Source organism: Columba livia, chromosome 19 (genome assembly GCF_036013475.1).
Source record: "Columba livia isolate bColLiv1 breed racing homer chromosome 19, bColLiv1.pat.W.v2, whole genome shotgun sequence".
NCBI classification, from domain to species: domain Eukaryota; kingdom Metazoa; phylum Chordata; class Aves; order Columbiformes; family Columbidae; genus Columba; species Columba livia.
The window spans coordinates 4,204,319-4,225,916 of NC_088620.1; the positions used below are offsets into that span (position 1 = coordinate 4,204,319).

General features: G+C 46.3%; 1 protein-coding gene across 4 annotated transcripts in view; it reads right to left on the bottom strand.

Moving 5' to 3' along the window:
• Positions 1-245: 245 nt before the first annotated feature.
• Positions 246-21,598, bottom strand: part of CFAP77 (cilia and flagella associated protein 77) — a 57,138-nt gene continuing 35,785 nt past the window's right edge. Inside the window, exons 4-6 of one of the 4 annotated variants that reach the window (XM_065035770.1) lie at positions 10,036-10,138; positions 8,463-8,564; positions 246-493 (exon numbers count right to left, since the gene is read on the bottom strand). In XM_065035770.1, coding sequence (XP_064891842.1) covers positions 425-493; positions 8,463-8,564; positions 10,036-10,138 — 274 coding nt within the window. In that variant the 3' untranslated portion in view covers positions 246-424. Of the gene's footprint in view, positions 494-5,399; positions 7,033-8,462; positions 8,565-10,035; positions 10,139-21,598 lie in introns of those variants that run through there. The other 3 variants (XM_065035768.1, XM_065035771.1, XM_065035769.1) reach the window with 3 other exon arrangements.

A 21,598-nucleotide genomic window follows, 5' to 3' on the forward strand; every position in this document is an offset into this window, starting at 1 on the left:
AGGGCTGATGGATTATGAGATATTATAGACTTGATATTGACTGGGATATGGTTGCATTTAACATGTTTGTTCAGAACAGGCAGTGAAGGAGACTGTTGTTCTTTCCCTCTGAGGCTGCACTGGTGCAAACACTGCCCTGTTCCTGGTGTGTGATGTTTCCTTGAGCATGATGAGACTTGGGTGATTAGGCTGAGTAAGGTGTTGTGCATCTTACAGGGAGCAATGAATGGGCCGAGACAGAATAATTCCTCTCATATTTGTAATTTAATCAGCTATATCTGCGTTAGCATAACTTTTTCAAACCAGAAAGAAATTCTATTACCTATGGCTATTGCAGGATCTACGGGTTGTGGTGTCCAGCACAGGGTTGTGGTCCTTGCTGTGTGGATGCTCTGGGGAAGGGACCGTATCTCACAGGCACTTTTCAATGGGAAGCGCTGAACGCCTTTTTACGAGCATCACGATCTGGAAGAGTACTGAGGTGAGGCCCAACCTATAATGAAAGGAGCACATAGACAATTGGTTACAGTGAGTAGCCGGCCAAAGAAAATAGGTTGTAGCACAAACAGGAAAGAGACTGCAGATTAGCACAAGGGTTTTTGCCTGTTTGGAAAATGTTGCTCCAGCTGAAGTTAAACAGTTCACCTGTTTAAAATGAGGACTCCAGGAGATTCTTATTCTGCTTCAGTAACAAGACCCTATAGTCTTACTATGGTGTGTTGGTTGTCCGATGTTTTCAAATGGTGGTATGCCTTGAGGTGGACCCTAAAATAAATATTTCTTGTTTCCTGCAACAAAGGACTTGTGTGCTTCACTGCAGGGGCCAGGACAGGCTCAGAGCTCCCAGGGAAGCCCCTCTTGGGGTCAGGGACTTATGCATGACCTGCCCAAGCAGCCTCCACCAAGAACCTCCTTTGAGGTGGGGAGGGAGTGAAAAAATGCCCATGCCAAATAAACAAAGGGTAAATTGCCTTGGGGAGAAAAGTCCCAGGGCCCTTTGGGGTGAGCACACAGCTATATGCAGCAAACCTATGCAGTAGATGCTGAGTTACTGAGATGTGTGTCTTCATGTACGGAATGGGGTAACCACGGGGGGCCATGGGCTTTACCTGCTCCGACACAATTCCTTGTGCCATCCATCTGCCTTGTGTAGCTGTGCTGAGCCGCCTGCCGCTTCCCCCACCCTGCTCAGGCTGGCTGGATGTCAGGTTTTGCATATGTAAAAATATACAGCAGTCTTTGCCCTGAAAAGCTTGCTAGTGATCTCATTAATCAAGACAAACAAAGCATATTTAGCTATTCCCCCTCTCTGGAGGAAGGCATTCAGGTACTTAAATATGCATTTGAGAGCCTAACTTCAGACAGTTGTTTCTGGATGTTTTTGCTTTCTCTCAAGCAGCAGCAGTGACATAACCCTGCTCTGGGAGGGGAAGGTGGGGGAGGCACAACCAAGGGCTGGTGCAGGAGGTGGGCACCCCTGGGAGCTGCCAGGGACAATCCCCAGCTGGGCCAACTCCAGCCCCCCATTAAAGATGCAGGAGCTTTCCCCTCAGAGCTGGGATTGCTAGAAAAATCCAGTGCCTGCAGGTAAAGACAGCTGAGTTGCTTCTCTTGAATGTTCCTCTGCCTTTCCCAACATGTTCCCTGCCCACCAGGGACTGGACAAGAGGGAAGTTTCTGTCTGGGTTGGGGTTGAAGCCACAGGGGAGGAAACAGCATTCTTTTCACTTCAGTCTTGGAACGAAGCTCCCAGGTGAGAACAGTCACACTGAGCTACAACTGGCAGTAATTAAAATTAGCAGAGCCTTGACAAAGTTGTGAGGGATGCCGGGTTTTGCCCTCAGCATGAGTAAGTGGGAAGCACCAGGTGTGGGACAGGGGACAAGTGCTATTTTAAAAAATGAGACACCCTCTCATAATGAGGGACAGTTGAAAACTATGGATTAGTCCCAGGCCAGTAATTAGACTCAAGATAAGGGTGTCCTTGGGTCAAAGGTCTTATTATGACAGAGACTGGTGTTGAAAAGTCAATGCCAGTGATGAATCCTCATCTCTGATTCTTCTAATTCATATTTTAAATGATGAACCCAAAGGTACTTCCTCTAGAGACAGCTGATGATTCTACCATTACTCTGATGTGGTTAGGAGCTGTTATGCCAGGATTTTGTCTGAATTGTGGATTTGGAGCACTGGCTGTAGCAGGACAGGAATATACTATGGAGGCACAAATTTGGTGTTTTTCTTGGCAGGATGATGGACCTGCAATGGTTTTCAGCTGCTGATTAGAAGCAATGTCTTCCTGTTGCTCTTTGCATTTGTTATAGGCAAATTAAAACCTGCAGGACAATTGCAGCTGAGATATTGTAATGATGTCAGCCCTGGCTTCAAAGAATTAAAGGGGCAATTAAAAAAACCTCATCATTCTTGAAACCTAAATATATATCTTGGGGTTATTTCCACTTGGGTTTCTCAGTTATTGGAATGTTTTAAATTGGAGGACTATAAATGATCACTCGACAAGCATTAATATAACCACATGCATGTTGCAAGCAGAAGCAGGTCTGTTAAGGGGGGGTTAATAAATCACATGTGGGACATGGAAGGCTGAGCTGATACAGACTGGCTGCAGAGCTGGGGTTTTGTGGGTGCTGTTGCCCTTGAGGTGGGTGCTGGGGTGTGTGTGCTGCAGCTGCTGGGCACACTCGGCTCTGGGAGGAAGGTAAAGGAGAGTGACCCCGAGATGGAAGTTTTAATTGATATAGCTGGATTAAATGGTTTGTGGAGGGTGTTCAGAGTGAACCCTGGAAAAGGCTGAAGCAAGTGTTATACTAAGCAGCACCAGGTTCTCCTCCTGCTCTAGAGGGCTCCATGCTTGGCTGTTGGGAGATGTCTGTGCCTGCTCCAAGGCAGCTTCCCAGCCCTGTATGATTTTCCACTTTAACAGCTAAGCTGCCCCTCGCCTCTGCCTGTTTTTTCCATCATCCATTTGATCGAACCATTTTAGCGGGTGACAAAACACTTCCTTGAGCTTTCTTTATAGGAAACCAATCTCTATTCCTTTTTCAAAACCTTCCTCATTTACAGGAGTCTAACAAATCCTGGGCCTTTTAAGTCCTCTCCTTCTTTTTTTTTTTCCCCCAAAACAATAGTGCAATGTTTGTAGAATTTTTTTTGGTGGTTAGGAGGGAATAAAATACACAATGCGGGAGAAGGGTAGAGTGTACACACTGACGCACACCACACCGAGCATCCCCGTACAGACAAAAACCACACGCGCGCGCGCATCGAGATGCAAATGATTTCCGTGAAGCTATCACTTGTAAAGCTTGACAGAAAATAATGAGAAACACTAAATCTTTTATAAGGTCAACACTCAAGCAGCTGTCAAACAAGAAAAGAATTTAGCGAAAGATCTGCAAAAAACTTCCATCGCCTCATTAAATCCAACAGGGCCGGGGCCCGGCGTGGTGAGGAGGCACCGGGGCGCCTCCGTTTTGTGTCAGTAATTTGCGGCGGAGGAAGAGGGAAGACGAAACAGCCGGAGCCGAAGGGGCCTTGGGGGAGGCTGGGGAATCGTTAGTGCGCCAGGAGCGGCCTCGGCTCCTAATTGGAAGCATTGGGCATTATCAACGAAGGATTTGCCTCGGCTCCCTGACAGCTCTCTAGGCCTGGAATGATAGCCCACTTGTCAGTGTAAAAGACCATTAAAAACAAACCATTTTGATTTAATTGGAGGCGGTGCGCTGGGGGCCCAGGTGAGGCGCTTCATCAGCCGATGTTGGCTGCTGATGCCTTTTTCCCCTTGTATTGATGGTGCTTTTTTTTTGTGTTTTCCTCCTCTCCCTTTCAAAAACTGTCTAGGAAAGAGAAAGAGGTGCTGAAAGATCCTTCACAGCTGCATTGAGAGCGGCTTTCAATAGGGTTGTCAACAAATGCCATGACAAGTTAGAGAGAGGCAGGTATTTTTAAAACAGACGTTATTCTGTCCAAGATGAGCTGCGCTCGGAGGTGTGCCTTGGATTATTAGGGTTACAAATACTGTGGCTTTTTCTGGCAGTAGTGCACTTAACTGGTTTAATGAATGGGGTTGATTTTTCTCTTCCCACCTTTCTAATTCCAAGAATGTGTGGAATTGCAGGACAAGGAAGCCCAGGCTAAATGGTCTTTATTTGCTTCAGACCCAGGAAGGTTTCAAAAAGTGCTCGGCGATTTTTTGCTGCAGCGTTTAATGCCCCATGGAGATCCAGGATTTTCTTTAGCTTCCTGAAAATAAGGGCTGCAGATGTTTGCTGGACTTCACTGGTCATTTGGCCTGGCAATAGTGTGACTAAAGGAGAATTAACCCACTGGAGCTGTAACCCAGCATGTGTCCTTTTGGCAGATGTCCTGGGGTCAGACCAGAACTGGCAGTTTTTGTACCAACCTCAAGCATTTCTGAGGTTTGAATCCTGATCCTTTTCATGCCAGCCAAGAGTTTTACATCAAACTAAGTTGTCAGTTGGTAAACAGCATCTCTGCAGAAGGCAGAATAGGTCTGTGAATGGAATCTCAAGTCCATTTAGAAAGCACTTCTGTGGAGTTGTGTACAAAACAGTAGGTAACACTGAAAGCGATGGAAGGTGTTCACCTGTAACTCAACACAGCATGTGTGGTTTTACTCTACTGCAAGCTGTGGGGCTGCAAGAAACCCAAACTTGTTCCTCCATAGGTGAATATCTCCATAACAGAAATGAACTTTGGCTGCCAACAGTTGTTTGTGCTGCCTTTGGGCAGCCTGGCTTGGATGCAGGTGGAACCTGCCCTGGAGAAGGTCCAGACTGGAGGGTTGCACAGGGAGGGGTGGTGTTTTATGGTGTGATTTAGGAGATGTTGGAGAGCAATGAAAATAGCAGAGGAATGCCAGGTTACCATGTTTCTGAAGGAGACATGAGGAAGGGGCTGAGCATGGCAGAGGGCAGCATTAGGGTGTGATAGAGTGGTTGAGTGCCCAGGACATGTGCAAAGGGACACTGCGAAAGGCTGGACCATGGAAGTGCTTTGCTGTGATTTAAGCTGTTTAGGCAAAATGAGGAAATCTGCAGGAAAATGTAGTGACTGGGACCTGGAGCCTGTGTTTGGTCACAGAATGGCTGTGGTGTGTGAGGTGATATCTCTGCTGTGGTCCCAGTGGAGATATGCAGGGGATGTGCTCAGGGTAGCTGGGTCTCTGCTGCCCACCTGGAACCCTGCGGAGTGTTGTGTTTTCTTTTTGCATTGTGCCTGTTATAGCACTGAAGGCCACTGATTGTCACCGCTGGGCTGGGACCCATCAGTTCATGGTGAACATTGAACAGCCATCAGGTGAGCTAAAATCCCAGCTGAAGGGAGGCTTGATCTGGCGCCATGATGACAGAAAGCTCTTGAACTCATTGTTTTATTCTTTAAGCATGATTTAGGCTCCAGGAGACAAGTTCTTTTACACTCCATTAAGTTTTGCTGCCCTCAAACCTGGGAGGATAAACACGGTATCTGAAAAGCCAGCCCACCACATGCTGCACATATCAAGCCCAGGTTATTTAGGCAGAATCTATGGCTTTTCAGACAAGACAACAGTTGCAAGATTACATGAGCTGTGCTTGTCAGTTCAGCTCTTCAGACAAAAATAGAGGTAGAGCATTAAAAAAAAATGTGGAACATTTTTGTGTGTATGTGTTAAAACTCAGCCGTTAATTCTGATGAAGGATCAGGCTGGGAGCAGATATCGGATCCCTGGTGAGAATCAAATTCTGGAGCCCAGAATTTTGCTGCAAAGTTTATACAGTGGGGATTCCTCTAATTACTTTCAGTGGAAGTTTACCTGACAGAGCTTTCCCAGGTAACGCGAGGCACACGCGGGAGAGCCGCTCAGCCGTTGACAGAGCCTTTGATTTTGTGCCAGGTTGCAAATTAAGTCTTTTGCCAAGGTACCCGAACACTCGCTCGTCAATTGCTTATCGCTTATTCATATCGCGCATCGAGCGCAGCTCTTTTCATCTGCTCGGGAAGGCAGTGCATGTTGACAAAAGTGGTGTCCAAAGTTGCTGCATTTTCTTTCCTCTCCCTTTTTGGTCAAGTAAACAAGACTCTTCTCCTAGGAAAGCCACCTTGAATGTCTGTGTGAGTTGGAATTCTCTAACGAGCAAAGGAAAAACCCTGGTGTGTGTCAGTGACACGTGGTATGTGAGGCTATTTTGATACATGGGTGAATTTTGTCCTACATTGAAGTGTGAGGTGTTACTACCAGAATCCTCCTAGGCTGATTTGACAGAGCCCTGGAAATCTATTGTGGAGTGGTCAGCGTTGACTTACTGGTTTGTATTGTGACTATCAAATATGTCACGATATGGAGATGACAGGCAGCAACTGAGTGACAAGAAGGATGATGAATGCCTTGAGGACATGTCACACCCTTGCACCAGCCACAGGTCACATGGAAAAATAGTCCAAATAGGGCTGTGGTCAGGGCAATGGGCTCTCAGAATCTGAAGTTGTTCCCAGGTCATGAGCAATTTATGTAGTAGCCAGAGCATGGAAGAGCCTAGGAAAGTGGTTTCATGAGGACAGAAACACTGCAAGAACAAGCTCCCTTACCTCTTTGGAGCACTGCTCTCTATTGTCACCTTCGTGAAAGAGGCATTGAGAGTGACTCCTGGAGGCCCTGGGTTTGGCTGAAGGGTTAGGCCAGCTTGTCCTTGAAGGCCATTCCACCACCAATGGTGTAGAACCCAATTTTACAGAGATGGTTAAAGTTTGGAGGGTACCAAGTGTCTTTGGAAACAGTAAACTTTCTCTGGATTGTTACTGATTTGAACTGGGTAAACGTTTATGGATATTCAAGAGAACTCAACTGTGTGTTGAAACTCAACTAAGCCATTAATTTCTTGATCCAAGTTCCAATACGGTCCACGCCTGTTAGATCTGCAAACCTTCCAGGTTAACGTAGTGAGAAAGGAGCACAAAAAATCTGCAGAGGCTGTGCAGAACGAGCTGTTCCTCCTCCCTTGGATGCTGCTTCTGGGAAGGAAGGGGAGAGGAAGGAGAAGAAAGGCAGAGAGAAGAAAAGACCCATAGGTTTGAGATCTGTGGCTGGGGGAGGAACCCAAACACAATCAGGGAGGGAAAAAGGGAAAGCATGAAGAAAAACACAGGCTGAAAAATGAGTAGTGATGGCAAGGTCTGGGGTGAGAGGAGCTCTAAAGAGGAGCCTTGCCCCAGTATCTCGTGTGACTTACACAATCTGTTTAACAGCGATCGGTCATGTTCTTTCCCTGACACTAGCCGCAGCAGCAGCTCTGTGCTGACAGGCAGCAGGGATAAATGATTACTGACATATGCTAATCGGACAGTCTTAGACAGGACATAAGAGGAATATATCAAGGTGGAGCAAAATACATTTCTTGGTTGAAACTCTCCAACTTGTACAAGTAAATTAGCTTCAGGAAGTCACAAGCCTTCTTAGTTGTTTTAAACTGTGGCTAGAAACCAACAGCATGGCAAAAAAAAACCCCATCAGAACAAGGACTGGATAGAGGGCTGAGGGGCTCTTTGCAGTGGTATCTATCAATGCCAGATATTATTTTGGCCATGTAAACTCCCTGTGGGGTTTCAATGCTTTCAGACTTTCTGGTGTCTCCTTTCCATTCCCCTTGCCCACCTCTGTTTCCTTCCTTTCTAAAATGCCCCCTAGCTCTTCACTTGAAGTGTCCCTGTAATTTACACCACAAACAAAGCCAATGGAATTCAAACAAGTACCCCAGAGCGCAGCAGCATGAGCAGATGAATTCAGGGAGATGTTCCAATCCCATTGCTGGAACAAGAAATCTTCACCTTGGCTCTTATTTGGATCAATTAAAGGAAATGTCATGTACATCTGTAACCTGGCCAGACCCTTTGCTCAGTCTCAGGGTGAATATTGTCAATCAGGTAGTTTAGAGAGGTGTCAAGAGTACAGACTTTCTGGAAATCTCTAGTTATTGGGTGAAAATGCTGCTTGAAACATCTGGTGTGGCTTGCATTAGTTATGGTGAGAGCTGGTAAAATGGCAGGTTACCAAAATGCAGGTTTGATAGTACTGCTCGTGTAGGATGGTTGTGGGGACACCAGCAGAGAACAGAGGCCACCCTGATACTAACAGGGAGATACAAAAAAGGGTTCTCATCTGATGAAGCTTGTGAAAGTGCACACAAGTTAGAATATTTTAACAAGTCGTTAGGCCCTTATCTGGGCAACTGCTGCCTATCTTCCAGGGCTTATGGCTGCAAAAATCACCCCATCTGGAAGTCCAAAGGGGATTGAAGTTTCAACACATCCAACATGGGAGTATTTTAGGGTCTGGGTCTCAGCGGCAAGAGCATCATGTCTACCTCTGTTGTGTGCTACGGGTGTTATCAGGGCATGTGGACAAGGTTAGAGGGTGTCCTTAAGTTCAATCAAGTGCTCCATACCTTCTCCAAGCGGGGCAGGTGCCAGAAGGACTCCTTCTTAGTGGGTTGTGGGTTTTTTCGCAGAAGTGTTGTGCGAGTTTCACGCGGTTTGCCTTTCTGTAACTAAAGGCAAACAAGAATGGTCTGAAACAGCTGCACAGCTACATCCATCAGGTTGGTGTCATGCGATGTGGTGATACTGGGATGAATAAGACTCAGTCATTTTGGGCTGATGGTCACAAGTGCCTGATCTGGGTAGTTTTTCATATCCATGTGGCTAATACTGATGAAAACATACTGGTGAGGAAAACATGAGCAGCTGCCAGCTCTCAGGACAAGTTTTATACAGCATCCCAGGGACATGAGCACTGCCCGCAGGAAGCCCTGTGCTCCAAACCGCTCATCATGAGCTGGGAAAGTCACTTCCACCACCCCTGCCATGGGGGGGTTTCCTGGCTGTCCTGTGTGTTACTTTCCTGATTAATTGCAGCTTGTGGTGCTTGATAGTCCCAGCACAAGCCTGTGCAGCTATCTGGGGAATGTTTTGGCCACTGTGTGAAACCCTGGGGAACCTGCCTGCTCTGTGGTCCAGAATGTAGGTTTGTGCTGCCTAACTCAGTAATTGCTGGCTGGAGGTTTCAGGAGCTTGATGGAGGGAACTTAGTGACTAAAACTACTAATTGTTAATAGATAAGGTAGGGATGTACTTTCTAACATCCTAGGCTTGTGTATTCATACAGTAGCTGCTAATTAAGAACACTGTATTCTTTTACTTCAACTATAAAGCATAGTTTGTAATGGCAGTAAGCCCATTGAAATTGGTCATTACCATATTAGCATGACTCTTCTTTGAGCCATTAACTAATAAAACAGTCATTGGCCCCTTTTAAATGTTATTACAATATTGGTATAACAGCACAGCGTTGCACTCTAACAGCTGCCAATGCTTGTTGGCTGCTCTGTTGTTTTGTCCACTGTCACAGGCAACCTGAGCAGAGCTGATGCTGTTCAAAGGACAGTCTGCAGGGCTCCTGCCATGAGGATGACATAAATACCAGATAATTTGAAGTGTAATTCTTTGTTACAGAAAGGGCTTTTAGTATTGTGGTGATGCAAAGACAACCAGAGCCTCTGTTTTAAGTGAAACCAGGAATTTAACTGTGGCCAAAGGGATATTGGTGCAGACAGATGCTTAGTGAGGGTCAGAAAAGTATCTCTGTGGGACAAGGTATTTAAGCCTTTGAAAGGCCTTGGCCAAAGCACCTGCAAAAGTTAGCTCAGCTCCTGTATATATCTCCAGAGAGAAATATACTTAAAAATTACCCAACCAACCAACCCTTCCTTTTTGTCTCCAGAGCACTCTCAGATGCACACATTGTAATATGCACAGCTAGTGCTCACTCCCACAGCATCACCCTTCAGGATGTGCTCTGGCTGGAGCCAGGCTCATCTTGGCTGTGAAGCAGCTGGGCTTTGTGTGACCAGCTTTCTAGTGGTCAAGGAGGATGGCTTCCCAAGTGGGAGAAGCCTCTGTTGTGGGGTGGGACAGTGGGAGCTTCTGCCTGGTAGCGGTGCTGTGCTGGAGTGTTATCACCTTTTTTGTTTCCACTCGCTGGGCTACTGTCAGTGCTCTCTGCTGCTCCATCCACAGCTCCTTGTATCTGTGTTGGAGGATGTCAAAAATGGGAGTGGGAGGCCTGGAAAATATTGAAAAGAAAACAATATAATCTCCAGGGCTAATGCCTCTATTTAGCTCCTCGTGCTCTGCCCTTTGGAAGATGTGACTGGTGAGAACACGAATAAACCCTTGCACTGGGAAAGGCTTTGCACTGCCACCCTGGAGCTCAGTCCCGTCCAGGCTGCCACAGCCATGGCAGCTGCCTGGGAAGAGCTGCTGGGTGCAAAGTGTGTTTTGCTAAAATAAAACTGCTTTCGCTATTAACATATCACTACTGTGGTACATCAAAAAGCTGCAAGCACATGCAATGATGGTTTGAGTGAGAGGACTAAGTGGTGTCCTAAGCAGTCTGAATAGGATTAAACCGGACTCGATGCAGATGGTGAGGTGTCTGCAGCAAAGAGGGGAGCTGAACTGCTGAGCCTGGGTCTAGTGCCTCAGCTGCACAGACCTGAAGTATTTGCCCCTTGAAACAGGGTACCAGGGAGCATCCTGGCCAGGGGTGGACAGCAGCAGAGATGAGCTGCAGATTACCATGATTCTATTAAAAAAAGAGAGACAAAAATAAAAGGCAGCTGCTTGTTGGTCAGTGTCCTGTTCAGCTGCTGTGAGCTGGTGTTAACCTGACCAGCTTGTGGCAGAGCTACAGCCTGAAATTGCTCCTTGCAAGCGAGATACTTTAACTTCATCAGCCACTGTGGGAGCAAAACTGGCAGTGGCAGCAGCAGGGTTCTCGCCTTGAGGACAGCGTATCACTTATTGCTGTGGTTGTGCTGCTATTCTTTACCCCCAGAAGCAGACACTTGAAGGTGATGGAGAACATCAAGCTTAAGTTCTATTAGTCCTTGTACCTCTTGCTGGGGAGGGATTTTTCCCATCTCAGCAGCAACTGGTGACAGTGCGGAGCCATCAGCCACAGCTCTGCTCCCACCTGTAGCCTGTGCTGCCTTCAGCTGCAGCTCCCACACCAAAGAGGTAGAGCTCTCCCTGCCTGTCTGAACCAACTGTAAGACCTTGGGGACTGCTGGGCTGCTTCTGGGCCACCAGCTCCACCAGAAGGTGTTTTTCTGCAGAGAGCGCCCATGCGCCATGAAGTGAGCTGGTGCTTTGTGGCTTTGGGCAGGAGCGGGTCCAAAATCAGTAGCAGCCAGCTTTTAGCAGCCTGGAGAATCTTCGACAATCACGGAAGGTGCCAGCAGTGCGTATGCAAATAGTAACTCTTTGTTTCTTGTTCCTTCACCCCTGTGGTGACTTTTATTACTTAATTATTGCACACCGCATGCTTCAAAACAGCCTAATCTATGGTCGTGTTTTCTAATGATGCTAGATGTGCGATCCAGCAATATACATCCCAAGGGGGCATTCATATCAGAGGAGACATCCTTCTGCAGACCTCCTGTTTCATAGATCACATGCTGCAGGGCTTTTCAAGGCTTGGCTTACAAATCAGCTGTGCTGCTTCAGACTGTTGTCTGGAGACACCCTGTGCCAAAGGGGACACCGACATTTACCCTTTGTCCCCTTTTATCTGCCCTCCTTCCTTTCCAGTTTGACATTTCATACTGATCAGAGCAGGGCAAAATATTTACAAAGGATTAAAAATATGTGGCAAACCTGTGGCTGAGTGTGTATTGTCTGGGTGGGTCTCCAGTCTCATTGCATGGTGTAAATTTTGGTAGTCCTGGCACAAGCACACGGTGCTTGTTTTCTTGGCCTGTCCATTTGCTCTCCAAGGCAGGAGCTTTCCTGGTGTGCAGGAATAGCAGGGAGGGATGCAGGAATACACTGAGCCTTTGTGCATGGTGTTTGATTATTGATTTTTGTGGTAGCTGAATGTGTTTTCACATCTCTATGGAGGTGACTTTTACTATCTCCAGTGGACCAGCCAGTTGGTGACTGATTAGCCCACAGCTGGCTTATAAGTAAATGCTTGAAAGGACACATTTGGGTTGATGCTCTTCAGAGATCCTTCCCTGCCGTGTGATTAATCGCGTTTAAGTCCTGATCCAGCAAAGTATAGAATCATGCCTGCAACGATACGTGCATGAACTGCTTCTTTGAAACTGGTGGGAATGACTCATGTGCAGAGTTACACAGGTAAGCTCTGGTGGGCCTGCAGGATGTGAGGCTTCGTCTGGCTTTTCCTGCCTCCTTTGAGAAGAAATACTAAGAAACTGGGCAAGAGTAGGAGGTATCAGGTAACACATTTCTTTGACTAAGCTGACCAGAGAAATTTCAGCCAGGCAGCTTTTTCTCTGTAGGTCAAACTCTGATCTCATTGGAGTGGATGCGGCATTTTGGCCCTGGTACTGGTGCTGCTTGGCAGTGCAACCGTATTTCTGATTTGCAGCTGGTCTTTGGGAAAACATCCTCTTGCCTTAGTGTTACTTAAGGACAGGGTTGAACAGCTTGTGTGTTCCGCTTCTTTTTGTTACCCCTCTGAACTGGGAGGATTTTGCTGTAATTGAGGATGCAGTGGGGGCAGCATCCCCTGAAAATGCTTATTGTGGATTAAAATCCATCTCGTTTGGAGTAACTCAGATCTCCTTGTTTTGGCACAAGCACCCTGCCACAAAAAGGAAAGGGAAAGAAGTTCTGATAGTATATAACAAATTATTTATAATTGTGGAAAAAAATAATCAGATGCTTCCTTTTATAGTCAAATAGTTGGAGCCAGTTCTAATGTTGACATTTCCTAAATATTTTAAGATTTATCTGTGCACATTTTCAAAACTATTATCCCTGAAGCAGTTCCTGTCTCTTTAATAGAATCTCTCTCTAATTTACTTTCAGGAGTCAGGGTACAGACCTATTTTCAACTGAAATGACAAGCGCCTGCTAACTTGGTTATACAATGTGGTATGCTAGTCTGCCAGAAATCTCTTGGAGAAGAAGCTGCAGCCTCCTAATAGGCTATTTTACTGTGAAAACAATGTTTAAAAAGTATAATAAAGTATTAACAATATTAAAATAAAACAGTGTAGGCCTTAAATGAGCTACAAACTAGTTAAATCTATTCTATTCAATATGAGCCTTCAGTGCTTTGCAGCTGATACCTCAGAGCTGGGATTTATCTAAAATGAAGGCACCAGGGACATGCAAGAGAAATGGTAATTATAATTTGCAAACATTAGGCTGACACTTTTTTTGTGTATGTGTGTATAAATCCTGACAGCTGTGATTTGTGCCCTGCCAAATAGTGCTCTAGCGCGCTGGGAAGGGCTCACTTTGTGGCAGGCCATCCTCGGCGCAGCAGCTCATTAAAACTTTGGAGAAAGAGAAGTTGCCGAAAACAGGAAGGCGTCAGAACCATCTGAGGGACTTTTGGTACACGCTTGTTGAAAGGTGTTTGAGAAGAGAGCCTTGGGTCTGACAAACTGGAATTTTAGTACGCCTTTCCGTTCACAGTGGGGCAAAATAATTGGTCATCAGTGACTACTAATTTGGTTTAGTAGCCAGAGGCGTTTTTTTTCTTCCCAGAAAATCAATGACAGTGCTGAGGTCTGTTCAACGTGCTTCAGCTCAAGATGGGTCCTCATTTAGCTCTTGATGCTTCTTCCACTGGAGACAGCTATTTTGTTAAAATGAAATTAAAATCTATCTATAATACTCAGCTTGGGGAGCGGCACCCGTCAATGGCACGCTGCTCTCGAGGTTTCAAGGTTGTCAGTCTCCCCTCAAACTTATTTTCAAAGGTTTATCTGTCAACTGGAAAAAAGATACTTGGCAAAAGTGGATATAAAGGACTTTGCTCAGGAAGGGGGTTTATAGCAGCTTAAAAGGTGCAGTCAATTTGATTGCTAAGTTGTGTTGTAAAAGGATAAAAACTTGACTTGTGATCGCCCTTTTCTTACATTATTAGAAAGCAAAGGGGTATGTAAATATTTTAGCGTGAACTTGAGCCCTTGCATTTTCTGGGTGTCCCCCCGGGCAGTGTGGACAGCTCCTGCAGAGCTCAGGACGGGCTCTGGCAGCGACACAGCTCTTTGGGCTGCACCAAAAACACTGCTCTGATTTCAATGGCAGCTTAGTGGCAACAGGATCTGGCCCTGCACGGGTGCGTATGCAACAGATAAATCATATAACTGAATTTTTTTTTCTGTTGTGATATTAAACCTCTGTTAAAACACCACTCGCTATCCTGAAACTTTAACCCTTTCTTGAAAGGTTAATGAGGTTTCAGTGAGGTTTGGTCCTTGCTGGTGTTCTTCCATTCAAGATGATGTGCTTTTGCTGCACAGCCAAGATCTCTCTTTGGGGTCGACAGCTGCAGGGGTCACCACCTTGTATCCCTTTCTTGTGTACTTCATGATGGGAAGGATTTGCCCTGGGGTAGCGGTGTCCATACAGAGATCTTCCCCTGGCTTGCAGCCAGGTGAGCCAAACCAGCTCATGTTGGTTTCTTATTGGGAACTGGTTTGGTCTCTAGCATCTCTGGAGCACGTGGCTCCTCGGTGCAGCTGGTGCAGATTATCTTCAGCAAATAAAGCACAAGCTGGGGTCTGTGATGCCGTTCAGGGTCTGTGATGCTGCCTCAGGGCTTTGGGGTACCACTGATGCAGGCAAGCAGTGAGACATTAATGCTCAGCTCCCTCTGCCCTGCAAGGGGGCTGATAGCACAGGAAAGCTCTGATTACAGCTCCCTTGGACTGCTATATTGTCTCTCTTCCTCCCTTGTTACTGATGGGTTGGAGCTAGCAATCCATCCACCACTAATTTGTCTCTGTGTAGCCCAGCAGGAATCTGGGGTGTGATTACAGCTTTGGCCCTCGTGCGAGAGCCGGCACAGCCCCAGCATCGCCCCGCAAACTGCCTGGCTCTGCCTTGCCTTAATTGTTCCCCTTTGGCCAGTGGACCTGTCTGTTCTAACAAGGGCAGCGAGGAGGGCCGAGGTAATTGAAGCACTTAGCCACACTCCCCAGCATCGCCTCCTGCAGCTAATTAGGAAAGAGGGCCGCTGGGCTCTTGGTTATTTCTTCTAATTGTTTGTGGGTTTTGCATAAGGGTGAATGGCAGAAGAGGGATGTGCAGTTGGTGGTGAATTCTTGACTTTGAAATTTGTATAAAAGGTCACTTACAATTTGTTAATGCTTTCACAAGAGTGAATTCAATTAGCGGCTCCGGTGGTTCCCCCACATGTGTGGGTGTGTTTGTAAGGAGAGGGAGAGACAGCAAAACTGTGTGTGAATGTAAAGGCTCTTCATTTTCCTAAGGAGTTCGTGGACTATACAGTAAAGTTATCGGCCCCTTATAGCTTTATGGTCCTCTAAACAGGTCCTGGCAATAAACCCATGGAGAGGCCTGAAAGATCATTTTTAAATGATTTCCGCTTGTCGTCACTTTCCATTAACCACTGAAGAAAATAACAAGAGAAAAATTGGTAGAAAACACTCAGGGACCAATTTTTGTTTGTGGTTTTTTTGCAGTCTTTGGGCTGGAAAAACTCTCAGTTGAAATGGGGGTTCTTCCACCTGCCTGGCAGCTGCAGGATCTGTGCCATCGAAACACTGATTACTCTGAATTTCTGAAGCTTCTTTACAGTGCTTGTAATTTGGATGGGGAGATAACAATATAAATTATTTCACTGCGGGCAGCCGATGTGGCAGTGGCTTCTTCTAAGTGTCAGAGGATCTGTTATTTTGCTCAGAGGGCTCGTATGTATAGAACAGTAAAAAGAATAAAATCCATTGTAAACATGCACTTTAAAAGATTTATCAGATGCTCATAGCTGTACTTAGGAGTACACATGGTTACAAGAGCACCAATTTGCTTTACTATTCCCTCCCAGGCCTGGAGTGAGATGTTTGCTTGGAATGGTCCTAAATACACACAGGGAAACGTGTATCTTGCAGGGGAGATACTGAGCCAGCTCTTACCCATTAAATACTTGGCTTCAAAAGCTGGAATTCGTGTATTAGCATTGATTTTTGGGTTGAGAATGCCATTTTGCTGGCTTAATTGGAGATAATTTAGATTTGTCTTCACTGTATTTGCCTACTGACTGGAAATCTGCTGTTACCCTCTGAGAAACTCAAGTGGGGTGTGATTATGGGACCTCTGGCTGGAGGTCTCAGTCCACGGCTGAGAGTGAACAATGCTCAGGCTGCAGCCATCAAGAAATGCAGAATATCCTGATGAGATTAATTAATAAATAAAACTCCACAAAGCTGAGCAAAACAAATCAAAGGGCAAGGTCTTCCCCTTGACCTCCATCCTGTGTTTGAACCTCTCTGGCTGGGTGGGAACATGACTTTGTTTGAAAGGAAGAGTCATCAATAGAGGGCTGAAAAGCTTTGCTTTCACAAAGAAAAGATTCTGTGGTTATTTCACCCTCACTCAGGTTTTCATTGCATGGACTGCAAAAGTTTGCAAGGGAGAAAGTGCACTTGTGACAAGAAGTAGTTTTAGACGCTAAAAGTTTTGGTAGAAATTTTTCAGGCAGCTGTTATCCATGGAGAAAAACCTATGGACAACACTCTCTGTGAGAGAGTAAATTACTTTCCTAATCAGTGTAATAAGGGACCTAAATCTCCATTCCTTAGATCTTTTTACCCAGCTCTGGGGTTGACGTGCAGGACCTTGAACCTTATGCCAAACCATGACTTGGCTGTTTATTTTCTCCTAATGCAGGAGCCTGAAGCAATCAGAAACTAGTACAATTGCAGTACATAACTATGCTGAAGGAGAACCAGTATCTTCAGAGTGCATGCAGGATTTTTGACGGGGGTACCAGGTCTTTCTGCCCACCCAAATGCTGCGGCCACCCGGGCACAAGGCAGCGCAATCAGGCGGATGAGGTGTGAGCTCCATGGTGGCCGATGCAGCCGCAGCGATGTGAGCGTGTACCCAGCCTGGAACGTCTCCAGCAGGAGAAAATGATTCTTGAAATAGAAATTGTTATCTTAGCCATGTGAGAATGGTGGCAGAGACACAAAGTGCTTTTTTGCTGTGGAACTGGATAGGATATGCAATTATCTGAACTGATAGGAGTCCTATATTTTTTTCTCACTTGGTTGCATTTTTGTGGTGCCTTCAGCCTGACAGTGATTCCAGCCACTATGTTACATTTTTATGATTTGCGTTGTCAGTGCTCAGATTTTTTTTTTCTAAAACTTGTTTGCCCCAATCTTTTGGGCTTTTGTGGCTTTACACTCCCTGTATTTGTTTGGTTTCCAGTGATTGTGGATCAGGTATGAGCTTGCTGTAATATTGATCTTTCTTGCCTGTCCAGCTTTTCCTGGTGGGTTTTTTCCAGGAACAAACTCTGCTCTTCAGTAGTTTCTTTACATATCTTTGCAGCTGGTCTATGGCAAGATTAGCTTCTCTTTTCTTTTTCACCAGGGCCATGTATTACTGACCTCAAATGTTCTTTAAATGTCTCAAAAATAAATCCACCAGTGCATTCCCTGTGCCAAAGAGATGCTGGAAATACCTAAACATGTTTGGGGCAGCTTTCTAAACTTTGTTCTGGCTGTGTGCAAACATCACGGACACTTTGGGTGGAAAGGCCACTTGCAAAGAAGGATGAGCATCGAAACCTCCCTTCTGGGGGAAGGTGAAGGGTAAGGACAGAGCAGTCAGGTAAGACAGGAAGTTGCAGGGACAGCCAAGGTACCAGCTGAGCTGCTAAAGGCCAGTGAGACAACTGTCCACAGAGCATTGGGGTGATTGCAAATGATACAAAGAAAGGGGGAGGTACTGGATAAATGATGCCCTTGGCCAACTGTAACAATTTGAAGAGAAATTGCAGTGAATCTATGCTTTGGAGAGATGCATTTGCTGCAGGAACGCCGTCAAAGCATGTGTCAAAGGACTAAGACCAGTTTTAGAGAATGGCAAGTGGAATGGTAGGAGAAGATGAAGTTAGACGGAAAATGGGATGTAAAACTCATGAGAGGGAGGGTTGGAGCGAAGGCAGACGGTAGGTGGGACCCGGCAGGAGATGTGGGGATGACAGAGTGCCAGGGAAATCCTGCCAGCACACCCAAGGTCAGCCCAACCTACAGGCCAACTGCCAAGTGATGGCAGGGTGTTGCAGGCGGGGTTGTGGCCATGCAGGGTTTGAAGGAGGTGCAGGCATAGGATGGATGGGCTGTGTGGTCCTTGTATGCAGGAGTACGTTCTGGGACACAATATGCAGAATTAGGAGGCTTGCACTACTAAGAGGCAAATGGAAGCCGTTTTCTAAAAGCAGCGCTGTAAATGTAGGACAGTGTGTTCATGCTGAGGATGAGCTCTGCACTGCTAGCTCCTGGGGAGAAAGCTTGTGCTTGGGGTACCAACTGTGTGCTGGTGTGTTTTGGCTTCAGACTCCTTGCATGACCTTGTGCAAATCAATCTAGCTGTAGACAGCATCCATATCTTAGTGCTTACTTCTAGTTCCGAAAATGACCATTTAATATCTGCTGATTTCGGTGCACAGTGAACTTCAAACCAAAAAGGTGGTTAGGAGGATAAATGTGGGTCTTGATGTGTATTGGAATTTCCAAATACACCTTGAATACTAAGCTGTATTGATACCAGTGAAGATCCTGGAGGTCTTCACAGACCCTCTGTCTTCAGATCTCCATTATCTCTGTCTCATCAGAACCCAACCTGCTCGGTGCCCTGGATCCTCCCTCTTGTAAAACATCATCATTACACAAAGAGCATGGGGCTTGGATACACCTGCTAGTAGCACTGTGTTTAGGGGTTATTTTAAAGGAAAGTACCTAGAAGTTGGGTCCAGGAGAACAGCAACTCTATCTGCAAACTTCTTGCAGTGATGTGTCATGCACAGAGCACATGGATGGGATGGGTTTAGCTCCTGGAGAGGAGGTATTGTGATAATGGGCATTTTCCTTGAATTAAAACCTGTAGACCCATTTGTGGTGGGGCTGAGGGCTGGGACAGGTGAAGCCGAGCATGCGTGTGCTGTACCGTGGTCGGTACCCCAGTGCCTGAGCTCTGTGGACACGTGTGCTCTTGCAAATTGTGGCTTGCATGAGGCAGCTCTTGTAGAGATCAGAAACAGTGTGAACTGGGGGAGCCTGACTGGAGGATGCCCCATGGGGGAGGCTGGGACCCCACCACATCCTCGTTACCGCTGACCTTGGCACGAGCGCTGCCTGCTGATGGATCGGCTACGGCGCTGGACAAGACCCTGGGGAACCACTGTATTATCTATTATCGTCCCATCAGTGCCTCCCCTGACCCCTCCCAGATCCGAATGCCACAGGCATCAGGGAGGGAATAAATCTCTGTCTGATAGTGAGAGAGAGAAGGGAGCAAGAGCAGGAAAAAGAAGAGATGAAAAATGTCCTTTTTATGACTCTCACAACAAAGCTGGCCACGTGATTCGTAGCAAACATTTCTTTGGGAAAAGGGAGGGAGAGAATGGGGGGGAATCAGCAAAAAAGCAGGGTTGTTTCTCTCCTGTGGAAGATGCCCACAGGGAATTAATAGAGGGGTATGGGTGACCTTTGAAGGTAAATATCCCAGGAAAGGAAAGAGGCCTCAGAGCTTCAGAGAGCTCACTCCAGTGTCTGACGCTGCCTTGTGAAATGCAGCACACATCCATGGTGAACGGAAAGCAGAGGCATAAGCGATCTGCTATGCTAGAGGGAGCAGCAGGGCCAGGGCGTGATTAATAAGGCAGTAATAGCAACCACAGCATTTGTGTTCATTTCTGTTTGGGATGATCCATGAGAGCTTGTACTCTTGAGGGCTAGAACTCCTGACCTTGGTGTCTTTAGGAGACAGAAGCCTTCAGCAGTGCAGCCCAGGGCCTGAGAAGGGGCTGGAGATACATTGCCAGGGCTTAGAAGCCCTCTGGACATCACCCACCGACAGCTGCAACACCACAAACATGTTCCTGTGACAGCTGTGGAGTTGTTTGGGCTTTATAAGCACGTGTGCTGCTGTTCGCAGGGCAGCCCAGCCCTGAGGCTGCATGCTGGCATTACCTGCCATTCCAGATGTGCAGAAGAGCTGCAGCAGGGCTGGGTGTGCAGACTGGGAGGGTTTGCACTGGTGCTCTTGGGACTGTCCCATGGCATTGCCAGCATCAGGCAGGGTGACTGCAGCAGTGATGTGAAGCAGTGATGTGAAACACCTTTGCTTTCTGGCCTTCTCAGCTGTGCTGTCTGAGCTGTGCCTTGGGTTAGGGAATGACATGCAGGCTCTGTTCTTGTCAAAAAAACCTCCCTGCACCTGAGATATTTGTCAAAGTGGTTCTTTCCAAAGGTAATCAAGTGCTTGGAGTCATGGAAAAAGACTGTATGCCCCTTGTTCTCTTGTCCCCAGACAAGTGTGTGTGTTAGTTGTGAGAGCCTTCCCAATTAGCAGTACTAAAACACAGTTGTACGAGGCTTAGAGTCCGAAAGCAGAAGCAACTTAAATCCACTGACAGGCAAGTCATTTTTAACAGGGCAGGTCTTGCTGAACCTGGTCAGCTGTGACGAGGGACCAGCTTGGGCTGGGAGCGCTCACCAAAGCTGTTATCTTCAACTTGTCAGTCACGGAAAAGTGTGTTAAATTCCCCCTTTTACCGAAATGGCTGTAAAAACTCATTGGTAATTCCAGTAATTTGATTTTGTGTGTAACGTGCTTTTAAAGTAAAGGGATAAATACAATCAGTCTGCATAAAAGGTAGCTATTAGGGAGCAGGCAAGTTGTACAATAACTTTAAATTAAAAGCCCTTTCCCACTACTTCTGCTGTTGTGGGGTCTGCAGATTTTCCTTAAAACTTTTGAAACGTGCCTAGACTTCTTACAGGCAGCCATTTAACCTCTGTTTATGAAGAAATAAAGCAAAATTGATGTTGATTTTGGTCTACATTGGGGGATACTTTTGCAACATAAAAGCCCTTTTGCCTGCAATTTGCAGAGCAGCCCTGTCACATTGGTGAGGGCTGATACTGATAAAGATAAAGCTTTATAGCTGGGGCATTTGCAGCTAACAGCAAGCTAATGCTACATTTTCATTTTGATGCAATTAATGTTAATGTCTGCTACGAAAATTGTCATTAAATACCATTTTAAAATCCATTCAATTTGCATATGCAAAGCCCATTTACTATCATGGAAAATACACAGTGCCGTTCATCATGTCTTTTCTCTAGGATTTGTAGCTGTTATTTTTCTGGTAGTGATTGTTATCCAGCTCTTATAATGAAACCTAATGTCTGGTCCAGACCTGCACGGAGCAAGAAACCCCTCTGTGCTCCAGCAGCCACAGGGCTTCTTTAGACCCCCTTGCAGGGGCTTTGAGTGCGTGTTTGTGCTGGACTTGCACTGGTGTTACTGGAGCATCGTGCTCTCATGGAGAACAGGCGGTGGAAAGACCTAGAAGTCGGTCTGATCAAGGTGATGATGTTCTCTTTTGCAGACCCCCTGTTGCACCATTCCCTGGGAGAAACAGGCACAGCAGGCAGTTGGGAGCTGGTACATGAAGGGGGATGTTAAATGGGTCACTTCTAAATGCTGCACTGGTTTAAAC